Genomic DNA, 25,201 nt, shown 5'->3' on the forward strand with positions numbered 1-25,201 from the left:
TACGCTTGCTTTCACAGCCATCATTAGCACATACATATATGAATGTCAAACGCTTCTGAGAACAGGCGTAACTAAGGGTACGCATCACACTGCTGGAATTCTGACATCACATACACACAGGAACATCCCATTACAGTCTAGTTACGCCCATTTAATCGCAAGTGGAGATACATCGTACAAACGTCAGCACTCGTCCTGGAATGCCATCAGTTCCAGCGCATATGCACAGTGAGGCAAGATATATTTCACAGACGGACTTGCTCTCACCTCTAATTCAGGCTCTTAAGATCAGACCCAAAACTAGGCAATGGTTACCCATGACCGACCGGAGGATTTTAATCTTAAACCATGGCTTTTTAGGGGCATCACTAGTAAAGTGCAAGGAGCGCAGAAAAGCCGTCAATGCTGGCTGAGAATCCAGTCTGTCTTAGTTGTTACACAACCTTCTGTCAAACGCTTGATAGTGTTCATTCTAGCACCCGCTATCTTTGAAAACCCATGCAGTTCCTCTTCCCTGCCTGGGGTGTCGCTGTCTGCTGTAGTGCTTCTAGCACAGTGTGGTCTGTATATCAGCACTGATATGCCAAACAGACCTGTGCTAGAAACACCACACTAGACAGTGACACCCCAGGCAGGGAAGAGGAACTGCATGGATTTTCAAAGATAGCGGGTGCTAGAATGAACACTAAATGACAAACACTGGCTGCCAACCCTACCTGATATTACTATATTACTGCTAAGCTATTTGCTATTAAATGTTCCACATGTTTCAGTTTATTTGCTAGTGTGTGTTCCATGCACTGACCTACCCTTATGCAGAAACATTTGCATGCAACTGTCACTAAATAAAATGAAGTAAACGGAGAAATTGTGCGCTTGTTCTATTTGCACCGTAGAACACATCTCCATGATCTGCGCCCCAGCTGGTCCCCACCTGACACTGCCGTGCAGCCCTGTGCCTGCTGAGGCGACAATGATTCTACATTTGCCCAGCACGGTTCCATCTTCATACAACTCAGCACGGGAACTCAGGAAGAGATTGCAAAGGAATCCGCCACGCTGGGCGACCGGTGAGCTTAACACATGAGCATGGTGTACTGGTGATCAAATCACAGCAAACTGCTGGTAAGACACAGCACTACATACATGCGACATAAGCCCCCTACCAGCGGAGCAGCCATTAGGGATACATCACACGGCGCGGCGCAGCAAAACAGTATTTGCAACGTTGCTTACATGCACTAGAAGTTGATGCTTTAGAACGTTAACACAGAATAAGCCAGAAATTATACACAAGCTGTCTGAAGTAATGGAAATGTCCATGAGACCCTACTCTTCTGGATTGGGAAGGATTCCTCCAGTTCAGTCCTTGCTGTGACCATTTTAAATTTCATAATAACGCCTTAGACAAGGGTGGAACTACCATAGGTTCAGGGTGTGCAGCTTCTATGGGGCCCACAGCTGAAAGGGGCCACCCGCTTACAACAGGCATGGCTAAACTGTGGGCTTCCAGTTCTTGTGAAACTACACATCCCAGCATGCCTTGCCATAGTTTAACATTCCCTAATAGCAAAACTCTGGCAAGGCATGATGGGATTGGCATAGTTTTGGCATGCCTGTTAGGGGCCTACAAGTATCTAGTTACGCCACTGAGTTAAGTGTTGCTTTTCTGGTATATTAGTGCAAGTTAATCCCTTTTCTAACTCTTTCTGCAGAAATAGATTCATAAAGAAATTTGGGAGTGAAGATACTGAAGTAGAGAACAGCCACATAGATCCAATAACCTGTTAGTATTGACAGCATCAGTTTAGTTTCCAATACTACAGTACTGTATAAATACGGACAACCCATGTACAGTTAGAATTAGAATACCATATCATCTCGCAAGTGTTGTCATTCTTATTTGAAAAGGATGCTGGGAGGTATTTCTATTACGCACACAGTGTAGACAGACACCTCCATTGCGTGCCACAAAAGAAAGGTGTTATTGTTGCCAGAGCACTCTTTGTAGCGGCTGGCAGTGCTGTGACGGAGGCCCCCCGCGATACCTGTAATGTGGTTTGCGGGGGGTCTCCGTCACCTCCTTGACTATGCGGCGACTCCTCCTCCCCCTGCAGACGGAAGGGTAGGGTAGGGAGGCTGCGGCGGATGGTGGGTGGCGATACAAGCCCATAGGCTTCCAAAGGTGGCGATACCCTGCTCTGCAGTGACGCGGCGGCCGGGTGTTAGTACATATGAAAATTTTCGGCTTAGTACATCCCACCAGACCTTAGATACAGTATATGTGGTATGTAATAAATACTGTATGTCCCTCTGTCTTCCAAACGGGTCACTTTTTCAGTATAATGGCCAATACTTCTTATCGAAAAATTCAAATAAATCTGGACAATAAAAATAAAAAAAATCCTGTAATCCCTACTCCAGATATGAAAACATCTCATCGAGTAACAGCATGCTATCGGCTGTCAGTTTTACTAAATAACCTCTAGGACTAATTAAATAAATGAAAGACGAATACAACATTAACATAAATATTTAAATTCAATATAGACTTAATAAATACATATGTAATAATTATGCTTGTGCTTCTTCCTAGCCATTGTCTCCTTTAAGGCAAATAATTATGCCAGACACATGACTCGGCTCCGTTTGAACTTTAAGACAGAATTCTCAAAGGCTTTTACCTCATTTATGAATTCAAATGAAACTGGGCAGACATAAACTTTCAAGCAATTAATTGCAAAACTAAAAAGCTCATCAATTGGTATCTAATATGAAGAAGATCCCTGAGAAAGGCATAAACACAATTTTTCCGGTTAATTTAAGCTACGACAGTGTGCTAGAACTTGTCTTCACCAATAGTGGAGTTTGGAAATATTGAAAGGCTAATAAGTCATAAAAATATCTCTGGAGGTGATTAATTCTAATGTGCCCAAAGCTCTAAATGGGAAAAGACCTGGTATTTATGGTGTAATAGAAATAGGATTGAGAAATGCTATTGCAAAGCATATTGTTGCTATTACAATACATAGACAACTGTACTGTCCTAAAATGGCATGGCTGCTTTAGAGCCCTTGTTGCGTTACACGCCTCTGACACCATTGTGGCCAGATTTACTTTTGCGCAAGGTTCCGTCAGCACCTCACACCGCCTTCCAGCGTGCACATTTCAGTATTGGGTCACATGACCCCCAACAACTAGTGCCCTACTAACTGAATAAAGCCGCCATCCTGTATGGTTGCATTTGATATTCTATGGTTAATAAGCAGACCAATGAGAACACACCTGGTCACATGGGCACTCCACTGCTATTAGTCATTAGATCCACTACTAACAATATGCGGGGGCAGAGTAAGGGCAATAGGTCTGAAGCTGAAAATATTTAAGGACCTATTATGAGAGGTGGAGGAGGTGTGGCCAATAGGCATGAAGAAACCATATACTATAAGCAAGGCCAGCTGGTGTTTGTCTGGTGATCTTCATCCGGTCATGATGATGGGCCCATTTATATGTGGAGGCCTTCAGCTCCATCCGCCCCATTGTTACCCTGGCCCTGACAATATGAATCAGATCTGCAAGCGCCCTGTGCGGGAAGCAGGCGGGCAGCTGACATCCGCTGAAGTCAGCTGCCTGCCCCCGGCACCCGCCAATCACATGGGTAACAGGTACACAAATAAGTGTAATATTAATACTATATATAAAATACTATATATAAAAGGCAAAGGGCCAGATTCTCTAAGGTTCAAAAGTGATAAAATGGAGAGTGATAAACAGCCAGCCAATCAGCTCCTACAAGCCATGTCACAGACTGTGTTTGAAAAATGTCAGACAGGAGCTGATTGGCTGGATGTTTATCACTCTCCAATGTATCACTTTTGAAGCTTAGAGAATCTGGCCCTAAATCCTCCTCACTTTTTTTTTTGTGAAGTACCGCCAGTGACCACTAGAGGCCACTAGATGGGCCAAATATGTTTTAAACTTCCTAGATATGGCCAGAGGGAACTGTGAAGACAGAGATTGCAGGTAGGAGCAGAAAGGGATTAAGGGGTATATATTCAATTAAAGTCAGATCCATTCCGACATTCTTTCGACTATTCAATTAGCAGCCATATAGGACTATTTCAGATTTTGTTGCTGCTGTTCACCCATCCAACGCTGGGCGAGCGACGGAGGCACACGGATGGCACCGGGTGAGCTGCTGCCGTTCTTCCTAACAAACCCCTTCCGACCTAGTCAAGTCGGAAACTGCCACCTTTCCGACAAGACAGCCGTTTTGACAACAATTAAATATACCCTTATTCCTTCATTTTGCCATGCTCTTAACTAGTAATAATATAATTTGCAATGCCAGTGGTCTGCTGTATGTATTAAGAAAATACGTTACAACCAGGACCGGGATCTGTTTCTCTAGCAAATTTGGGACAACTGGATAAGGAGTTCTGGATAAAATGCCCCACACCACCTGTGCACATCATAAAATATTGTTACTGTTGCCTTAAATAAAGTATAAGGTCCATCAATGACCATTGCAACTGATCCGGAAGACAACGGAAGGTGAAAAGGTCTGTTCTGGAATTAATCTTCGAAAGATAGACAAATCCCATCTAATTGAGGCTGTGCTACATTAATCTTCTAATAACGCACGTGCATACATTAAAAGTCCGCACAACGTTGAAACCCTAACCAATCACTAATGCAAATGACGTTATAGGACAGAACTGAATGATTTTATGCATGCAGGCTTTGCCGGGTTATGGGTAGATCAAAGACGGGGGGAAAAAAATCTGCCACTCATTACAATGTAGAACGCTTATATTTAAAATTATTTTATATTTTAAATTTCATGGAAAGGAGACAGCGACTGAGCCTGTCACTATGACAACTGAAACAAACGCTTAATTAAACAAATAAAAATAGCAGCTGACGATGAACAATGAACATGTTGAACGTCTAATTGAAGGGTTCGGCACAGAGTCAAAAAAATGAAAATTAATTAATTAATTGTTGACATGCGCGGCCTATACAACTGGCACGTCGTCTACATTTGTGCTGCCAGAAAATGATTTAATGAGTGCAGAGAAACGGACATTGGAGATTATCGTTCGCTGGACACATTATGGTCAGGGACAATCTGGGATGGAACTTTGCTGCGGTTTTCCTGTAGGAAAAGTCTGTGCGGAGGATTAGGACAGAGAGATAAAATCTCAACGGCAACTGGCATGAAATATCCCGCTTTGCAGCCTGTGGGCAATGTTACAGGGAACTCTCAGAGCAACAGTTGTTTATTTAATGCAGCCTCCTGTACTCTCTATATCCTGGTCAGTCATGGAAGACAGAATCCGCTTCATGCAGACTTCATGTCAGACTGCAAAAATGCGTTTGTGTGGATCTTCATATAATTGGCAGAGAACACAAAGGTCACAGAAATGATAAAGTCAGTCTTTCTTTGCTGCAGCAGGGTTCCAATGTAGAGGTAGACAGTCAATCGGTAGACTTCATATGGTCATAAGGTCGAAAAGTAAATGATCGATTGTATTTATGGTCAACAAGGTGTTTTTTTTTTTTTTTTCAATTAGATTTGTTAAATGCCATCAAAACGGTGATGAGGTCATAAAATACATTTTATTTTGTGAAGTCTTCTGCAAATATCGATTTGTGTGTACACACGTGACATACGACATAATACAGTATGGACCTTTGTATCACTCCTCGAGCGCCAGGTAAAACTTTTTGTAGGTCCTTTGCAGTATTCCGTACAAGTTCTGCTTGGCATAGATGACCAATTTATTATCAGATAGTAACTTGACACTTACGGGGTGATTCAGGTTGGCTCGCTAGGCACCTTAACACCGCCTTGCCGAACGGCACAGAATCCCTTCCCAGCCATGTGTGGGGATGTGTTCGCTAACACAACCCCTCGCATGTGGATTCTAGCAGGAGAAATGATTGGATGGTCATCCAATCATTTCTCCTGCCTTTGGAAATAATAGTCAGACTTAACTGTCGTTCCCCTGCTCCATACTGGTATCTGCTCCCGCCACATTCCCTCCCGTACGAACACCTGGCCGAGTGCAATACTCGCCGAAAGCGTTCGCACAGGGGGTATGACCATGCTCAGCACCCCACACCCGCGCCCCCTTCGATGACTACTGAATCACCCCCTTAGTTTCCTTGAATGTTATATTTTAGTGATATTTACAACAGCAGAGATCCGAATCTGGAAGAATGTGTCTATAGACATGCAGTAGATCGTACTTTCTTCCTCACTTAGAATGTCTCTTAATTTCCAGGTCTCCATGATTTAAGGATATAGCAAGAAACTTTTCTGACTTCCGCCTCTGTACTAAAAGTGGGGCTTGGGTGCAGTTATAGATCCAACAAGTTGCTAAGTATATTATACAGTACTTGCTAAACAAATAAGGCTATCAACTATATGCACACTGTGCATCTCAGATCACTAGAAATCCCCATCGTTACCTTGGATGCAGAGAAGAACATGACCATAAACAAGCTGGAAATGTTTAGGAATTGGGAATAAGCATGCGATGGTATGCGATGCAACGCGATTTCGTTGGTTAGTGTACGATGGCATACAATTTTCAAATTGTATGCCATTGTACATGGCATACAATTCCATACGATGCGATGCGATTAAACATTGTATAAGCACCCTAATGGGTGCTTATACAATGTTAAGCACCCTAATGGGTGCTTACAATGTTAAATGCACCCCCACGCCACCCCCCCACTAAAAACGTGAACCCGAAGCGTGGCGAGCGCAGCGGTACGCGTCCTACGACCTTTTCATACCCCCACTATCCACGTCGGCGTGGAGTTGAGAATAGATTAGTGTGGCGAGCCACCGAGCCCGAAGCGTGGCGAGCGCAGCGCGCCCCGCGAGGGGACGCGGATACCTGTGAAGCCCGCGAAGGGACGCGTTTACCTGTGAAGGTATCCGCGTCCCCTCGCCACGCTTCGGGCTCGGTGGCTCGCTGCGCTCGCCACACTAATCTATTCTCAACTCCACGCCGACGTGGATAGTGGGGGTATGAAAAGGTCGTAGGACGCGTACTGCCACCCCGCGCTCACCACGCTTCGGGTTCACGTTTATAGTGGGGGGGTGGCGTGGGGGTGCATTTAACATTGTAAGCACCCATTAGATTTTTCATCGTATAGGGGGTCAAAATCGCGTCGCATCGCATGCCATCGGGTACATGGCATGCGATGCGATACGTTCATCGTACGATGCTGAAATCGGGTGCTCCCAAAATACACAAGTACCCCACTTTATTTACAAGTGTCTACTTTAATTACTTATACAGTGAAGATACTGTATATTGAGTAAAGTCATTAAAGATTACACTGACCTCTAGGTGTTCACCACTCCCCAGAACCTCCGTTTGTTTGATTATTTAGGTGTTTACGTTTCATATTTCCCCGTGACCTCTTTTAAGCAGAGACTCAAAACTGTCAGTTCCCTTGCAACTGTGCGCTAATTATCTTGTCACCATGGGTGATCCCACGCTAGCATGACCTTTGTCATAATCCACAAGAAATCTCTAACCTTATCTAACACATTTCTGGTTATTTGCCTAAATTATTCATACAGATCGTTGGGTAAGTCATCATCGAACACTTAATGCATGATGTGAATACAATGTAATGGATGTAAAGGTCATAATTAAACAGAACCCATAGGGCACGGATATTAACCATTCACAGATCATCAATTATTAGACTAAATAAACTGCTTAAAATTGGGAAATTCCTGTTTTGTACGCCCATTAACTTCCACTGTACGTGTTTGGTTCAAGAATAAGAGGCATTGGCTTATTGAGAGGCAAGGGGGGCCCGGGTGCAGCCTAAATCGGTGCCCCTCCTCTCTGGCCAGCAGCAAACTAGTTTCTGAGCTCTAGATCACTAGAGGAGCCTTGCGCTATGCCAGAAAGTAGTACGCATGCACAGGACTCCAGGAAAATGGAGCAGTGGACAGTTTTCTCAGTAGTTTTCTTAATGTGCTTGTACTAAATGCTGGGGAAAAAGCTGACTTGTTATTTTCCCCGGGAACCTGTGCAACACTTCTGCGGCCATCGCAACACACCGGAGGTGTATGTGCAGTATGCATGTAATCGGTGCAAGCTGTGCATTGTGGCCTCCCTTGCACCCACTTGGGATGCCAATCCCAGGGCATTTTTTTAACTCAGGATCGAAAAATTTAGAATACTGGGAGTCTCGGGATACCCGGTATTGAGCCTCCCTAATAAATTGCATACCACAACCCTCCCCCCCCCCCACCCCAGACCTGTCTGCCCAGCAAGTTTACTCATGTGTGGTGGGTGGTGGGTGCAGTGGCCAAAAAGGTGTGGCGGATGGAGAAGTGCAGTTGGTATGGCAGCTGAAGAGGTGCAGCTGGTGCAGTGACCAGAGAGGTGCAGTGGGCATCGGGTACAGTGCCCGGAGAGGTGTGGCGGCCAGAGAGGTGCAGCTTTCACATTAACTATAAAGGAGGAGCAGTTTAGCCCATTGAGATGTTAAATGCACAGATACAGATTCTCCTTCATGTATGAAAGAGGACCCTGTATATATATCGGTGCTGCTATCTACAGTATAAGATAGTCTACAGATATTCCGGACAATTTACAAATGTAACCACGCTCATCGTGGTTACATCACCTTGTGCCTGCTTGTTGCTCCCTTGACTTGGAGTGCTGGGCGGCTGGTTAATGTATTTCAATGAGTCGCGGGTGCAACTTCGACACAGGTATGTGTGTTAAGCTACGCATGGCGAGCCTTGCAGAAAGACAACCCATATTAGCCATCCAGACCTTCTGACTGCAAGCTGAAAAAAAATCAGTGACCACATTAGCATTGAGGGATCAGACATTGAGATTGAGCACTATGATCATTGGAGACTACCATCATCTTTTACAGGCCGAGCCTTAAAACAATGGAAGAAAGTTCCCTTTTTTGTCTGTTTCCTGGTTTTTTAAGTCGATAACCATTCCGCCCAACTAGGACCAATCCCGGGATCCGGAATTGAAAAATACTCAATACCTGGATTCTCGGGATCCCAGGATTGGCATCCCTCAAAAAAACACATGCCAGGTCCGTCCACCCTACAGGTTTACTTACATGGGTGGGTGGGCGTTAGCGGGAGGTGAGGCTAGGAGTTACAGTGTTACAATGCAGCTGGGAGCGGTCATACGATGGTGCAGATTGAGCAGTGCGACAAGACAAGAAGTAGTAGTACGTTTATTTATAAGGCGCCGCAAAGTGTCCGCAGCGCCGTACATAGCAAACAAAAAACAAATGACAAGGTAACGTACAGGGAGTGTTGAAAAATACAGTATAAATAGGGGTATAGCTGGTAGAAATAAAATCAGCATCAGTTCAGAAGTAGGTGTCAAAATTGTCGAGGAGACTGAAGATGAAGTAGAGGAAGGGAAGAACAGGACAGGAGGACAGGTGAGGTAAAGAGGTAGGGTGAGTACGTGAGGCAGGAGGACCCTACTCATAAGAGTTAACATACTAAAAATAGGTGGGTGGACGAACGAAAAACAACAGGATAAGTAGGAACGGAGGGGAACGGAGGCAGGATAGGAGGATCAAAAGAGGTTAGGAGGAGGGATAGGCTAGTCGAAAAAAGTGGGTTTTGAGGGTCACACTGCATAAGGCACACATCGTGTTTGGGAACAGCCGGGCAGCATCTGAGCAGGTGCCCAGATGCTGCTTGGCATTAGACTGCGCTTGCGCAGTCTAATCCCAAAATCCGGGACATTTTGGGGCCAAACCATGCTGCTTTTGTCGGGACCTTCCCGTTTTCCTGGGACAGTTCAGCTGCTGCGTTATCCTGCAGTTGGTGAGGTACAGTTGGGGCGATCATACACCGCTGTTATTCGAGCGGCGCTGCTTGCTGGGCGAGCCATGCGTAAATTGCTGCCATTTACACGTCATCTACACAATTCAGCGACAGTACCTGGGGGGCAGCTCAGCACCTCAAAAGCAACGGGGGATGCCATGAACAAACGCCTTTTCGGGCACGCTCTACTGTCCACCAATGTTAGGAGGTATGGGTTATACTGTTTTAAAGTCATATGCAACCATATGCAAAATCAATATACGGTTGTTGTTCTTTTCAGGCGACAAAAAAATCACATTTTCAAGTTTTAAAAAAAACATTTCCAGTTGCCCAAACTAAAATTATCCTTAAACAAATACATTTGGGGCCTAAGAGCAATTGCAAAATACAATTATATAATAGAAGCGTAAGCAGCTAAGAGTTAAGCAGAAAAAGATTCACACATTCCGCACTGGGATAAAGAACAAACCCGTTAGAGCTTTTCCACACCTAGAAAACCGCTTGTGATCCAACGTTATTGATAATTCAGCCACCGAAGACTACAATCTGCATTACAGAGTGGGCAATAGATCAATGAGTTTGTTACTGAGATTTATGCTCTTGGATCCATATCTAGAAGTACATGGGAAATACTTGGCTGAAATGAAAGCCTGGGATTAGATGTGTTCCGTAAGATTCATGTTTTCGGAGGCATTTTTTTATTTTTTATGTTACATTCTCATACTAGCAGGTATGAAAAGGAAATTCAGCTAATATTTTAACATATTCGCTTTCAATGAAGTTTTGATGCCGGTTCTTGGTGAAGATCGTGTACTGAAATGAAATCTAATACGACCTTTTCCATTTGCTTTGCAGTATTGTGTAGCAACATGTATATTACTGTACGTACCCTTCGTAAAACAAAGAAAACAACACTAAAAAGTGATGCGATAATGTATAGAATCTACAGTAGGTCTTCTAGACTGCAGAGGTAATAAACGAATCATCTGAAGGTTATAAACCACAACGCTCTATAAATCACAGCTGAAATATAAATGAAATCAATTAGTTAGGAAGCAGACTTTATTCTCTAGTTTATGCTCATAAAATCTAGAAACTATTTAATGCGAGATAATACTATAGTGTCATATAATTCCATCATATTCATTATGTTGTAATCCTTAAGAAAGCCTAGATCATTTATATTGATTGAAGAATGGCTTTAGGACTCTCTTAAGAATGTTTAAGGCATAATAAAAATAAGGTTACCAATCTTATTTGTTGGTATAATGTACAATGTACGGTATAGGGTAAGGAAACATTGCTTATGTCAATGCAATGATATAGGAATTGCAGTGTACTTGTAAACCAGGTGGCTGCAAAAGGCATATTGACATTTCCAACAAACCTCCTGGGCTTTCTCCTTCCAAATCTGGTCTACTGCCCTACTTTATATTAGAAAGTTACAAAACTGAGTATGCTAGTTGTTATAGTTTCATTGAATGGCTTTTATTTCTTTCTTTCTTTACATCTCTCCCCCACTCTCTCTTTTTTTTCTTCCAACACTCCCCCTCCCACCCCTTTTTTGATCTCTTGCGCTAATCAACACTTTCTCACCACCTCTTCTTGTCTCTCTACCTTCACTCTCTCTGTGCATCTCTGACACTGGTGGGAGGAGTCAGAGTTCAACCAACTGTCCTGACAATCCAACATGATGTCATAGGACTCCGCCGATGTGCGCAGCGGGTCTGCTACTCACTCGTCCGCAATTGGTGGCGTCTCTCCGTGTGCCTGGTGGGCAGTGTCTGGCGCAGGTTCACTGAGGATGGTGGCAAATGGTAATGAGTTCTGAGGCAGCTGTTAGGTTTGGTTCACTGCTGACGCTGCCATCTTGGATATGGGCAAATGTGCCATTGGTCAATCTTTGCACTATTTCCTGCTTCCTCTCTGACAGCCAATTGGAAATGTCCTCTGGGTATATAACCAGGCCACAATGGCCTATACGCTGTCAGAACAAAGTATTTACAGAGCTGTGCACTTCCTAGTGCCTCTCGTGTTTTTGACCTCTGCTGGTTGTTCTGCTCAGCAGCAGGACTCCTGCTAGACTCCTGTTCCTTAAAAAGTATTGTTGCAGTATACAAACATAAATAAAGTTACTCTACAGCCAGTGAAATAGCTGCTGAGGTGGCAAAAGTGAAAGGTCACAAGATAATCAAATATGACACCTGAAAGCACAGGTAATAGGAGTGAATATAGTTCAAAAAGCATTGTCTTATTACTACACAAATATTTGACCAGCAAACTGCTTACTATACAAAAACGTGGCCATGAATTCCCGAATAAAGCCCAGTTATGGTTAATCGCATCTATCAGGCCTTAAATAAATTTCTGCTGGGCAGACGCTGACATGTGGCAGCAATGGACATAGCAGTCCCAAACAACCTTCCCATACAACCTTTTCTCACAAGGACGTGATCTAATTACTTTCACCTTATTTTTCCATCTATAATTTTTTATATTCATTTATGGCATGATGATAACGCCTTTCACCTCACAACATTATTTAACAGTCCATATAATGCAGTACACTGGGCAAATAAGGCAAAAGACAGTGCCAGTGAGATGAGACAGAAAAGGTGCTTCACAAAGAATATTGCAGATCATTACAAAGACATCACTGATGCTGTAATATATATTATAATTATATATTACAATGCACTGTCATATCGTGGCAGACATTCGGGGCTCATTCACAACTAACCAATGCGCTTTTATGTGGTGCCAAGAGGGGGGAGGTGGCCGCCACTAATTGCCAAAACCCGGGTCCTCTGCACCCCCTCGGAGTATACCTGCGGAGGTCTTTGCTCTGTAGTGGTTACACACACACCCTGCTTCCTGATCAAATAAGGTAGGTAATGGCCCCCATGCCCCCCTTTCCTTCCCTGTGGAGCACATGATTTTATATAAATGGGCATTGTCACTCCCACTTTTTCCTGCCACGCCTCTCCCCCTTACTGTGGCCCGCCATGGCATTCTACCCCCCTGGTAAAAATCGCCTTTTTTAACATATTAAAAGTGCACTTTTCTGAGGTACAAGGAGGTGGCTAGTTTTCTATCAGGGATAAGTGAACCACTTTGTGTTCTTATCTTGTTTCCAAAGCTTATGATTAACTTTGGTGTCCATTTTGCTTTTTAGTAAACCAGGGGCTGTTTGTTTGTGAGATTTGGACATACACAGTATAAGTCTCCAGCCCTGTGAAGACCTTCACATTCACAGTAGAGTCTACTACGCTGCCATTGAAGAGGGGGCAAGCACAGAGACCTCTTGTCACTTAAAGCACCTTGCATGTCTTCCATTATAGATTATTGAGGTTGATTATTTTTTAGGACTATAACTTGGGGCAGAAGCAGTTATCAGCCACTACGACATTTAGTAATCTAATATATCAGTATCAATGGCGGGAAACTTCATACGCTACATTATTATATTGACCGTTATACAGTGGCCCATTTGAAACAGATTAAAAAAGCAAACTCCTCAGAGGCGCTAACAAACCACCATCTTCATGCTGAAGATAATTATTTTTACAAAGACATGCCGTAAGGGACCTAATCACGGGGAGATGTGCTGAGCGTTCGCTCAGAACACCCAGCGAGATTGCTCAGAATGCTCAGCAAGATTGCTCAGCATACAGCGATGTGTCAGTGCTGTGTGCTGAGCGATCTTTCAGGGCCAGTGTTCTCCGGTGGGAACACTGGCCCTGCTCAGCCATATCACTAGATTTGCCCAGCATGCTGGACATTAAGCACCAGGCAATAGCAACGCGCATCGCTAGCGCTATAACCCCTACAATCGGAGCGATGTAGGAGCATTTTCTAAGTGATCTCATCAGATCCCTTAGAGAATGCCTGTGAAATCGCTACGTGTGTACGCCCCATTAGAAATGCCATGCACCACATACATTTTAACAAGACAGCGGCATACACCTATAAAAATAAAATGCAAATCATCTTATTTGCAACTGTTACGGGACACAAATAATAGCAATTGTATGTAGACTGCTGTTTAACTTTAGCAAATCAACATCTTTTAAAACAACTCGGAATGTGAGAACTCAGCCTCAACAACATCTTCAAAAGAACATTGTATTCAAAATAAGTAATGTTCCAGGCTCTTAAAGATAATGAAGTATTAACCATTATTGTTTTTGAGTGTATAGAGCGATTCCACGCTGCAGTACACAAATTATACCTTTCCTGCCTCTTTACAATTCTGCTGGTAAAAAAAAAAGACAAAACGCAAAATACAAAGATATTCATCCAGCGGCGGCGAACAAGACAATAGTGGATATTACTATTCAGAACATGAGTGCAGCCAGAAAGAGAGCATCGCTAAATAATGTGTACTTATCAAGAAGAGGCTTTTGCATTTTGCAGTAAATTTACATGGATAAGCCAACATCAAAGCAATCCCCCCTTTCTACTTAGCTATATTACTGGCTGAAATGGAACAAACAGACACTCTTTGAAGCTTTGTTTATCTAGAACACTTGATGCTCTTTAGTATCTGTGTGCCGCAATGTGAAGGATCGGATACAAATCTAGCCGGGTATTAATTCTGAGCTGCAAGGCTAAATAGTTTTCTTCTATAGATTTATAAAAAAATCTTTATTTTATTTTTTAATGTCACATGGCGGCTGACTAGGGCGAGGAACGGTGGGAGCTCCTTGCCGTTCCGTCACATTCCTACCTCCTCAGGGGCCGTGTGACATACAGGGATAATGAAACACTTGCTGTGCTTTATAGGTGCTATCATCCAAATTGACATTTCAAAAGCATGGAAAAGTTCATAGTAATTATGAAATATCATCTTCATACCGTAGCACAAAAGAAGGGGCTCCGGGATCTAAAATCCCAAGATAATACAATGGAAAAAAATAATAATAATATTAATAATATATTCCTACCTCAAACTCTTCAGCTTCTATAAGTAACTTGGCAGTCGTGATACGGGATTCGTACGGAGGAAAAACAGACTAGGAGAAAAAGAAAATGATATTTAATACACAATGTGAAATGCATACGTAACACTTCCAGGTAACGAAAAAGCAATACCACGCGATGATATAGTGTATGCAGGGATATTTTTCTGCAGGCTCCAGCAGGAACTGTGGCCCTTATTCTAGTTCACTCTTTCTGACAAAATATTTCTTAGATGGACAAAACCATGTGCACTGCAGGTGAGGCAGTTGTTACTTGTGCAGAGATAATTAGATTTGGGTGGGGTTTTACACCTGCCTCACCTGCAGTGCACATGGTTTTGTCCATCTAAGAAATATTTTGTCAGTAATAGTGAACTAGAATAAGGGCCACAGTTCCTGCTGGAGCCTGCAGAAAAATAGCCCTGAGTGTATGCACTAAACCAGTGGTTCTCAACCTCAACCTAAACTGTTGGGGGTATTTGAGGACAGAGGTTGCAAACCACTGCATTAAACCATCCATATTACAAATATTATTACACTGGGGTGTGGTCAGCATACCGATACCGGCATCCCAAATGCCATCAGAAGACCGACGGTGGAACCTCGAAAAGGATCAGGATACAGATGCCTGAATATTGACAGCCGACATCCTGATTGGGATGCGGAGTGGGACAGTGTGCAGACTGCGAGGGGGGGGGGGGTAGATTTGTGGGGTGACTTCAGGATAGGGAGGGTCAGGGTGGTAGAAGGAGAAAGGTTAGCACCTGTTGGGATTCTCCATATCGGGATGAAGTACTGTATGGGTCATACGGGCTAAGGATGACACATAAAATAGGTCAACAGGGTTAAAAGCATGACACAAGCATTAAAATCGACAATGGGAAGGTCAACATGGTTTTTTCACGGTTTTCTGTTGTATAGGTCAACGTAAGTCGACATGGACACCATATCAGTTTACCTCTGCGCTCGCCATGCTTTTGGTAGGGTATGAAATACCCTGTTTTTTTTTTAATAAAAAAAAAAAACTCACAACGACTTCTGACTGTCGACCTAATGCTTGTGTTGACCATCCAACCTATTTCATGTGTCAAACTAAGCCCTATCGACCTTTAGTGGTCGACCTATCGACCGTATCGCCCTGGATGCCGGGGGTCAGTCTTTTGACCGTCAGCATTCCCTCCGCCAGGATATCATATGTATCCCAGTACACTACTTTAGTAAAATGACAATATGTATGACAGAGATGAATAGAATAACCCCATCATCCATCAGTATTATCCAACAGGCATTGTGAATACGCCGAGGCTCGGCACGGAGACACACTGTTACTCCAATGCTTTCAGGTTATTAGGACGCACTGGGTCGCTAGGTTCATGCTCAGCATGACGTGTACTATGCGGATACTGTAGCCTTGCTGAAACACAATGAAAAGGGTAAGAGGGACTATTAAGCTTCACAAAGTAGTTACAGCCACACAGTGATCTGACCTGAAATAAAGCTGTGTATTTGCATATGGTCAGCGGGGAACCGCGTAAAACCTCTTCGCTCCGTGCCATTGAGGCTGTGGTGCACATACAGCGCGGCAATCCTGTGTAACCCTTTTCTCATATAAATGCCTGCAGTAACCCATCATCACAGAGTGACCCCCACAGCCCCAAATACATACATAGGTGTAGGATTTCAGAATATTTATTAAACCTGAATATAATTAATATACCATATAAGAAGCTGTACCTATCATCTTGTTTATTACTTACTATGACCGGTATCCAGGTGTCTAGGTCAACAGTCAATAAGTCAAAAACATTTATTCGTCATGGTCAAAAGGTTGACACAAGCAATAGGCGATGGTTGACCAAAAACAGGAGCTTTCACGATTTTTACCATTTTTGGGACATTTTCATAATTGACCATCCACTTGGACTATGATTGGGTGATGATAATGTGGGACGAGCTCAGGGGTAGCGGAGAGAGCCGACTCGCCCAAAGAACGAAGTAAAGGCGGCAGTGGTACTCTAGCTGGAAGTCCATGTGCTCAGTTGTCTACATTGACACCAAAAAAGGGAAACCATAAGGGTGAACTTTTGCTTGTTTTGACCTTCTAGAACGACATTCTGGGGTCAACCTATTGACATTTCTGCTGCATTCACCAACACATAAAGAGGATACAGATAGTGGGCGACACAATTAGCGCTATAGGTGCCCATACACGCACCGATTTTCCCGGTGTGATGTATGCTTTGAGATGCGGGCTACCGCGGCATCTCATCGCACAGTACAAATAGTATGTGCTGCACATACTTTTTGTACTGTGTTTTGATCGCATCGTATTGCACGCACATCGCATGCGATGCGATGCTATTTTAGCACAAATGTCCCGTATAATCGGTACGTGTATGGGCACCTTATGACAATGCAGCTTATCTGTGCAGGATAACCTCACTAGTATTCACCTGAACTCCGTGTTGGCACAGGAAAAAGCCATGCAAGGTTTTCTCTACTGTAATTACCTGCAAAATGTACAACATCACCTGACCTCAAACGGGCCATATGTGAAGACTATTTAGTGGAATTGTATGTAGATGCTAAAATACATCCTTACATGGTATAAAGCAAAGTCATCTGTCTGTCTGAATGCGGTAATCTCACAAACCACTGCACAAATTGATCTCCACTTTTCTGAATTAGTGCTGCTGTGTTCCCTGAAGTGTTATCTATATTCACAAGTGCTGTATCTAGGATGGGCACCGAATAAATTGAATTAGGGATGGCCATCGTTGCCTTTGCCATCGATGGTTGCAATCAATGGCAAAAGTGCAACTGACCATCGATAGTGTATAAATATTCAATGGACGACCATCAATGTTTTTCTATATCGATAGTCATCCATTTTCTTTGATTGATTGGCCTGTAGGCCAATCAAAATGCAGGACGGGGCTTTGCGGGTGCCGAGCTATGCTCCGTGTCCCAACACCTTGGGGAAAAAGCAAAAACAAAACTATTTAAGCTTGACATCGATGGTGGGAAACCATCTGGTTCTCCCCCATTGATGGCAAAACTATTCGACATCGGCCATAAACCATCGATGATTTTGAATCATCGATGGTCGACGGCCATCCCTAAATTGAATCTTTTCTAGAACGCTGCTGTACATCATCTTGCCTATACTACCACTGCAATGCACACTATCACTGCATTCATTTTTCCCACACCCACCATTTTTATCGGTCAAGTATCTTGCATCGATACATGCCATTCCCACCGCGAAGCCATATACTCTGCAGTTATGAAGGTTCCGGGTCAGGTGTATTCCTCCACCACAGCTCCAAACACTGCTTTAGCGCCGGCGGGGATGCGCACAGGAGGATGTGACCAGAGTACAAGGGGCACTGCTACAGGCTCCCAGCATAGACCAAATGGAGGCTGCAGGGACGCACGTCCTCTGGCACCAGCATTTGGAACCCCAGGTAGGGATACACAGATTCTCCAACACACCAATGATATAGTTTACAATATCGGCGGCTTTGGGAATCGCTAAATGTGTACCCAGCATAACACTAATTATACACACCCACATACAGTAATAACACCATCAGTGCTGGTGAGAGGGGATGCCAAGTGCAAGCAACCTATGTTTGTAATATCCAGCAACCCGCTCCCGCCACATCTACAATCTAACCAGTTTACACAAGGAGACTGAAAGCAGCATAAATACATGGAATTATACATTGTATTTAACAAAACGCAAAGGTATAACACTACACGTGAAACACATTACCATCAATCTGAAGGTCAGACCATGCATATATTGACCAATACAGTACATGAGTTTGCTATGTTATTACAGCATATTCAGAGGCTGTGATTGTTGTTACGTGCTTTGACCCAGACAACCTATTGATGCCGAAATGAATAAAAATATAACCTACAAAAGCACATTCAACCTCTATTGATCTGGGGGAACAATCAGAAGAAATTCAGCTCATCTAACATAAAATCTTCTATTTAACTAGTAAATGCGTAAAAAAAAACCAGGGCTGAGCATTGTTTGTCTACCCAGCCCACGTATGTATCTAACAGCAGATGCCCAGGTGAGACGCCTGCTCTTCTGAACTTTCGGGGTAGGGTAGTTAACAGGGGCAGAAAACACATTCTTCATAATACAACTGGAAAAATATTCCCATCAATCAAGGCCATTGCAATTGATTAAGGGCAACATGAGCCTGGATTTGAAAATGTTCAAGGGCCTTTGCGGAGAAGCGGAGGGGCTGTGTAGAGTGGGTGTGGCCATAGTCATGTGGGTGTGTCTCCTCCATACACTCCAGCCCTGCTGTCTTCCTAACATAAAAATGTCATAATTTTGCTAGAAAACTACAAATACAATAGTAATACCATGACTTACAGCTGACAGAATGGCAAGGAAGCAGCTGATCATCATCCTGATTTTGTGATGAGGGGGGTATTTTAATGTGGAGTCCTGGAGCTGGAGCTACTTCTGCCCCATGTTTAATCATGCCCTGCTATCAATCAATCATGGCTTTTAAAATAATTTTTTTTTTTTGGCTAGCGGCCTAATTCAATTAGTGGTGAACTTGTGGTAATTTGCTGCAATTGCAATTTTTGTGGATTTTGCCCTTTTTTTCCTGGCAAAAATGTGCTATTTTGTGGATATGCACACTCTCACAATTCACTAATTCAATTGTAAATGTGCAAATGCGGGATCAATATGAAAATTGTTGCCTGTAGTGAAAAGTTGAAAATTGGTAAATCTGCCAATACCCTAAAAAATAGCTCAACAAACATTGGATAACAATATAGTGTTTCATTATTGGTTAGAATACAAATATATTGGGTACTTACATTGGGTCAAATGGCTGTTATATGCGCTTTTGAAAAAAATAAATAAAAAAGGCTATAAAGCAAGTGTATTGTATTTTATCAAAATAAGTGCTAAAATTAAAATGCGGGTACATAAAAATGGGTACAAGTATATATTTGGCTCATTTTAGGCCACTTTAAAAACAAAGTTCCCAAAAAAATGATCACTCCTACCTGCAGGCCTAAAAATACTTGTCCCACTACAGAGCACCCCACTGTACCTGCACTCAAATTTCCATCACCATTCACTTTTCCCCCCAAAGATGACATGTCAGTATTGGCCAATTAAAAATGTATCCGCTGAGGGGGGGGGGGGGGGTTACATTTGTGGTTAAATAACTGTGAATCTATTTTTTTCATTTGTTGTAAATTCCCATTTTTTTTACAGCGAGGCTACGTGAATTCATCCCTATATCAGGAATCATGCCCATCTGAGCCCAGCTATTTGTTTTGGCCCGGTTTGTCGACTGCTTTATGAATCAGGGGTTCTGATTCTATTCTAAGCAGTCAGGGGCAGATTTATTAAGCTTGGAGAAGAGATAAACTGGAGATAAAGCGGAGAAAAGGTAAAAGGAGATAAAGCACCAGCCAATCAACTCCCAACTGTATTTTTCAAACACAGCTGATTGGCTGGTGCGTTATCTCCTTTTACCTTTTCTCCGCTTTATCTCCAGTTTATCTCTTCTCCAAGCTTAATAAATCTGCCCCTCAGGTTGGAAACTTCCAGAAAACTAAAATGGCTGTTTAGCAGATTTATCTCCTAGTATTCATGGTTCACAGCTTCATTCTGTCAACAAGGTCGATAGGATCAGTGGTCAATGGTGGCGGCGAGTACTATTAAGATTACTGCTGCATTTAATAAACAGATACCATTGATATTGAACATGTACCCCTTCTCCACTGACACCTAATTCCCAGGTTATTGCACGTGAACATGCATCCATTTTGCTTAGGGGGAAAAAGGGTCCATTTAGGTTTGGTGTATCCATCCTGATCTCTGGGTATCCAATGCTGGCAGCTAGCAGAGTTTTATCTAGCAAGGTGAGCTGCAACAATAATGAAAGGGTAACCTGGATTGCCTGACCCGGACCCATTCACACCATGGAGATTATGTCATCTTCTAACTGAAAGGGGATGATGTCATCTTCTAGGACTGGAACTACCCCAGTGTGCAGTGTGATCAGCGCCAATACGGGTATATGCTGGATCGTAAAAAGGTCTGTCCAGGGTCTGACATGGTTTGGAACGGTGTTTCACATCTAAATTCAGTTCCAGGACCTTTCTATTTTTTTTTACCTGTGTGAAAAAGGTCAGGCTGCAATAGTCTAGTATACAGGTAAAACACTAAAACCCATATGAGTCTACACCAAAGGTTGCCTAAGGCCTGTTCCAGAGGCTTCATGGACAGAGGTCGGTCCAGTCAATTTGCAGATGGAATAATTCTCACTTCCCCAGACTAACATAACATTTAATGTTTAATATACACACAATAATGGATTCAATGACATTTAAAATCATCACTATGTTTACAATCATTACTGGAAGTAGGGACTTCAATTAAGCATGATTTTTGCCTGCACGTAACATAGCCAGACATCTCAAAGTTTCTTGCACACAATGGGACATTAGAGATGTTAGGGACAATGATTTGTCTTCGCTGGACTGCTCCACAGGCCCAGCTCAGCCATAGCGGTAAACTAAGGAATGGCTACTGTAGGTGCATCTTGTAAACTGATTAGCTATACTTTAGTACTGCCCTATATTCACTGCCCTATATAGAAAGTGGTCTTGTTAGACACACAACCTTGCACTGGATATGTACATTATATGTAGCACTTTGCACCTCCCACTCTAGACTCTTTCATTCGGATGGAACATTAATCATCTATGAGTAGAAATCATTGATGGGAAATGGTTTCGACATTGATGGCAAAGATCTGAAGGTTCTCTGTCGTCAACGACATCCTTTCAGCGATGGTTTATATTTTTAAATTCAAGGGGGACACTGAGCAAGGATGGCTAGACAGATGTGTCCTCATGATTCTTGCCTCAATACACCATGCAGCGGGAGATGCTTTATGTTAGTGATCTGAAAGGTCCCATGCAAATCTGTTGCAGTTGGATGCCAGAAATGCAATGTATGTGCATTGCTACGTGAATAAGACGCACAAGCAGACTCTGCTGATTATCCCAATTGATAGGTTAGGCTCAGGCCGGGAGTTAGGTTTAGGTACCTACAAGGAAGGGTTAGAGTTAGGCTGCGGGGCGAGGGGTTAAGGTTTAGGCAGCAAGGTGCAGGGGTTAGGATTAGACACTAGTGGGGAGGATTAGATTTAGGCTGCAGGAAGGGAGGGTTAAATTTACGGGGAGGGTCAGGGGGGAGCATAAAAATACTTACCTGACCCCTGTCAGAATCTCCTCCTACTGCTTAACGGCATCAGTATTCCGACCAACGGCATCCTGACTGCTGGTCATCAGTATGTATCCCGTTAGGTACTTTGTGGCCATTCAAACTACCCAGAACCCTCTTTGCCTTTGTTCCAGGAATTACTTACAGAGAACTATTTTTACTATTCTTGAATTTGCATTTAACATAGAAAATAAGAACATATACTGTAGTTCTTATAATAAAGACAAAAATAAAGAGAAGTGTCTCTGCAAGATACATTCCAATGTACATAATACAAATGTGAACAAGAAGCATAGCTGTAGTGTGTTCATTTGCCATGTTTACATTCATAGAAGGTATAATGAGAGTAAGTGGCTACCACACAACATGGAAGAGTGCAATAAAGGCCATAACATCAACATAAAAGACATCTCATTTGCATAGCAAGAGAATGCAACAAGGTTTTTACACCAGCGGGTCAGACGCCAAATTGGAAGTATTCCATCTATCCCATTTAGCATAATAATTTGAGAGTGTGCCTCGGGACCGATAAACAAATCCCTTGTGTCCCGAGACGTCAATGACCAGGGCACACCAGTGATGAATACTGGGGGAGGACATAGCAAACCAGTTTCTTGAAATAATAACTTTAGCTAGTGTGGTCAGGCATAGGACATATTTGTATACCAGTGAGTTTCATTGAGGCCCAGACCAAATATACAAATGGCAGGTGTCATTGGATGGAGCGTTGGCTCTGTTAACATCATATCAGACCACACAGCCCTCCAAAAAGCAAGTACTGCAGGACATACCCATAACATATGCCAGAAGCCCGCGTCACAGGCTCCACATCTGGGACAGTCTGTATAAAGGTCTTAAGCTGGTCATACATCTACAGATCGATTGTCAGATTGGGCTGGTTGGAACAAAACCCTGGTAATATATGAATGACAGTTTGGCAGTTTTCCAGTATTTCAAAGCAAATGGTCAACTGTCATTTGCTCTCATCCATTACCAGGATTTTGTTCCAACCAGCCCAATCTGACAATCGATCTGTAGATGTATGGCTGGCTTTAGACCTGCTCTATTAAGAACCACGGGAATTTCATAGGTACAGTGTAGAATATAGAAAAACACTAGTTGATACTTAATACTGGGGGTAGTAAATTTAATATAACCTAATATCTGCACCCATTGAGTATCGTCTAATGTCCCCAAATCACATTCCCACTTAGTCAGTCTTCACGTGGGCATGCATGAGAAATAAGAAGAGCATATATGTTGGAGATCTGTCTGACTTAAGGGTATTGTTTACATATAATTGTTCAATCGAGGTGAGCCCTGCCCTTAGCCAAATGTTATCCTCAGACAAAGGTAATCGCTCCCTGAATGTAAACCATAAGGTGGTGTCATTGTTGATAACCCTCCATTCATAAAAAAGTAACTGAATCCAGCATACAAAAAAAAAAAAAGACAGATGCAAATCTATGCAGGACCTCTTACTCTTACAGATACGACCACTCCAACGAGTCGAAGGCCTAGGCGGCATCCAGGGACACCACGACTGCCTCCGACCCGGCTGCAGCCCCCCACCCGTTATAAATTACAGAATAGTCTGCGCAAATTTTTAATTAACGATTTGCCAGGCGTAAGTGGTCATAACAGAATTTAGGCGTAATGCAAGAATTTTCTCTAAAATTTTAATATCAGTTGATAACAAGGATATTGGGCGGTATGAGTCAGGAGTGGCGGGATGTACAAATATAATAGCCTCCAGCATAGAGGGGGGGCAGCCTATTACACGGAAATAAGGCATTAAATAAATTTAGCAGATAAGGGAAAAAAATTCACAATATTTCTTAAAAACTTCTATGGGGATACCATCATTTCCCGGTGCCTTTCAATTTAAGAAACGTGCTATAAAAGGTGCATGCAGGTGCCCCATGGTGCGGGGGGCCCTAGATGGTAGTCAGTTCGCTCTTTCAACAGAGAATTGCAGACTGAACTTTGGAACATTTTAAGAAGCCTTCAAGAAATTGTTCAGAAGAGGAGCACTAATAACTCTGGCAAGCCAATTATGCCCCCATTGTTGCGCCTCAGGCGTCCCTCCATATCAGAAAGCTTCACCTTCATCGCTGACATCTGTGTCGACAGGTCATCAAATATAGTTTTCAGGGGGTTTGTGACATCTTGGTCGGAAATGCGGCGCTCAGCCTCACCAACCTTCTCGCAGAAGGAGAAGGGGGGGGGTCACCCGATTCAAGGAGGTGAAGGGGGGTCACTGGATTGGGAGGGAGGAGTGTTAGACTGGGAGCCCCTTGAATACTTCTCCAGCAGGATATAGATAGTTGGCGGAGCTCACCCACTCACTCTGCATCCGCTCCCATGCTCGGCCAAGCCACGCCCCCAATAAATGCTTGTTTAGCATTTATTACTATTGCAATTAAAAACATTGTTGTAAACTCAATCGATAATAATTCTTCCCCCATGTATCAGAAGACTACCAGGCTGTAGTGCACAGATTCTCAAAGTCGGTTTTCAGGACCGCACACAGTGCATGTTTTGCAGGTCCGTTCACAGAATCACGTTAAATAATGACCTCCACCTGTGGATCTATTAAAATGTCAGTCAGTAATGAGTGCACCTGTCGGGTGTCCAAGAAAATGTAAACTGTGTGGATTCCTGAGGACCGAGTTTAAGAGCCACTGCTGTAGTAAAAGGGTTGCACGATGGAAAACGACCAGATTGCAAAGCTGAACAATGATGACAGTCTTTGCAGGTATTTAAGCTGTCTGCATAGCTAACACCGGAAGGTGCGTTCCATAACCTTGCAGTGTGTCATTTCATCAGAATCCTCCTGTTTATTTTTCATTGACACCTCTTAATTTAAATCATAACCGCTACTCTCTAGTTGATTCATCTATCTATTTTACTTTAGCAACGTGCCGGACTCTTAGCTTACTCTTCCAGGGTAAGATGTAGAAAAAACAAAACCCCAAACAACTTGCTAAGCTAATATTTCCAGTGCATCGGGGAACCCGAGTCGAAATTGGAAAAAGAAAATTTCGGAAAACAGTAGAAGCAAAACGAGCAGACAACTCTGTTCATGGGGCA

At 43.1% G+C, this 25,201-nt stretch overlaps 1 protein-coding gene across 4 annotated transcripts in view; it reads right to left on the bottom strand.

Moving 5' to 3' along the window:
- LOC146081265 (uncharacterized) overlaps positions 1–25,201 on the bottom strand; it is a 425,606-nt gene that overhangs the window by 308,764 nt on the left and 91,641 nt on the right. For 3 of the 4 annotated variants that reach the window (XM_083189385.1, XM_083189384.1, XM_083189387.1), the window contains exon 8: positions 14,806–14,874. The exons of the other annotated variant lie outside the window; for it this stretch is intronic. In XM_083189385.1, coding sequence (XP_083045511.1) covers positions 14,806–14,874 — 69 coding nt within the window. The remainder of the gene's footprint in view (positions 1–14,805; positions 14,875–25,201) is intronic. 4 annotated transcript variants of the gene reach the window in all.

The sequence above is a fragment of the Crinia signifera genome, chromosome 5 (genome assembly GCF_055691185.1).
Source record: "Crinia signifera chromosome 5, ASM5569118v1, whole genome shotgun sequence".
Lineage (NCBI taxonomy): Eukaryota > Metazoa > Chordata > Amphibia > Anura > Myobatrachidae > Crinia > Crinia signifera.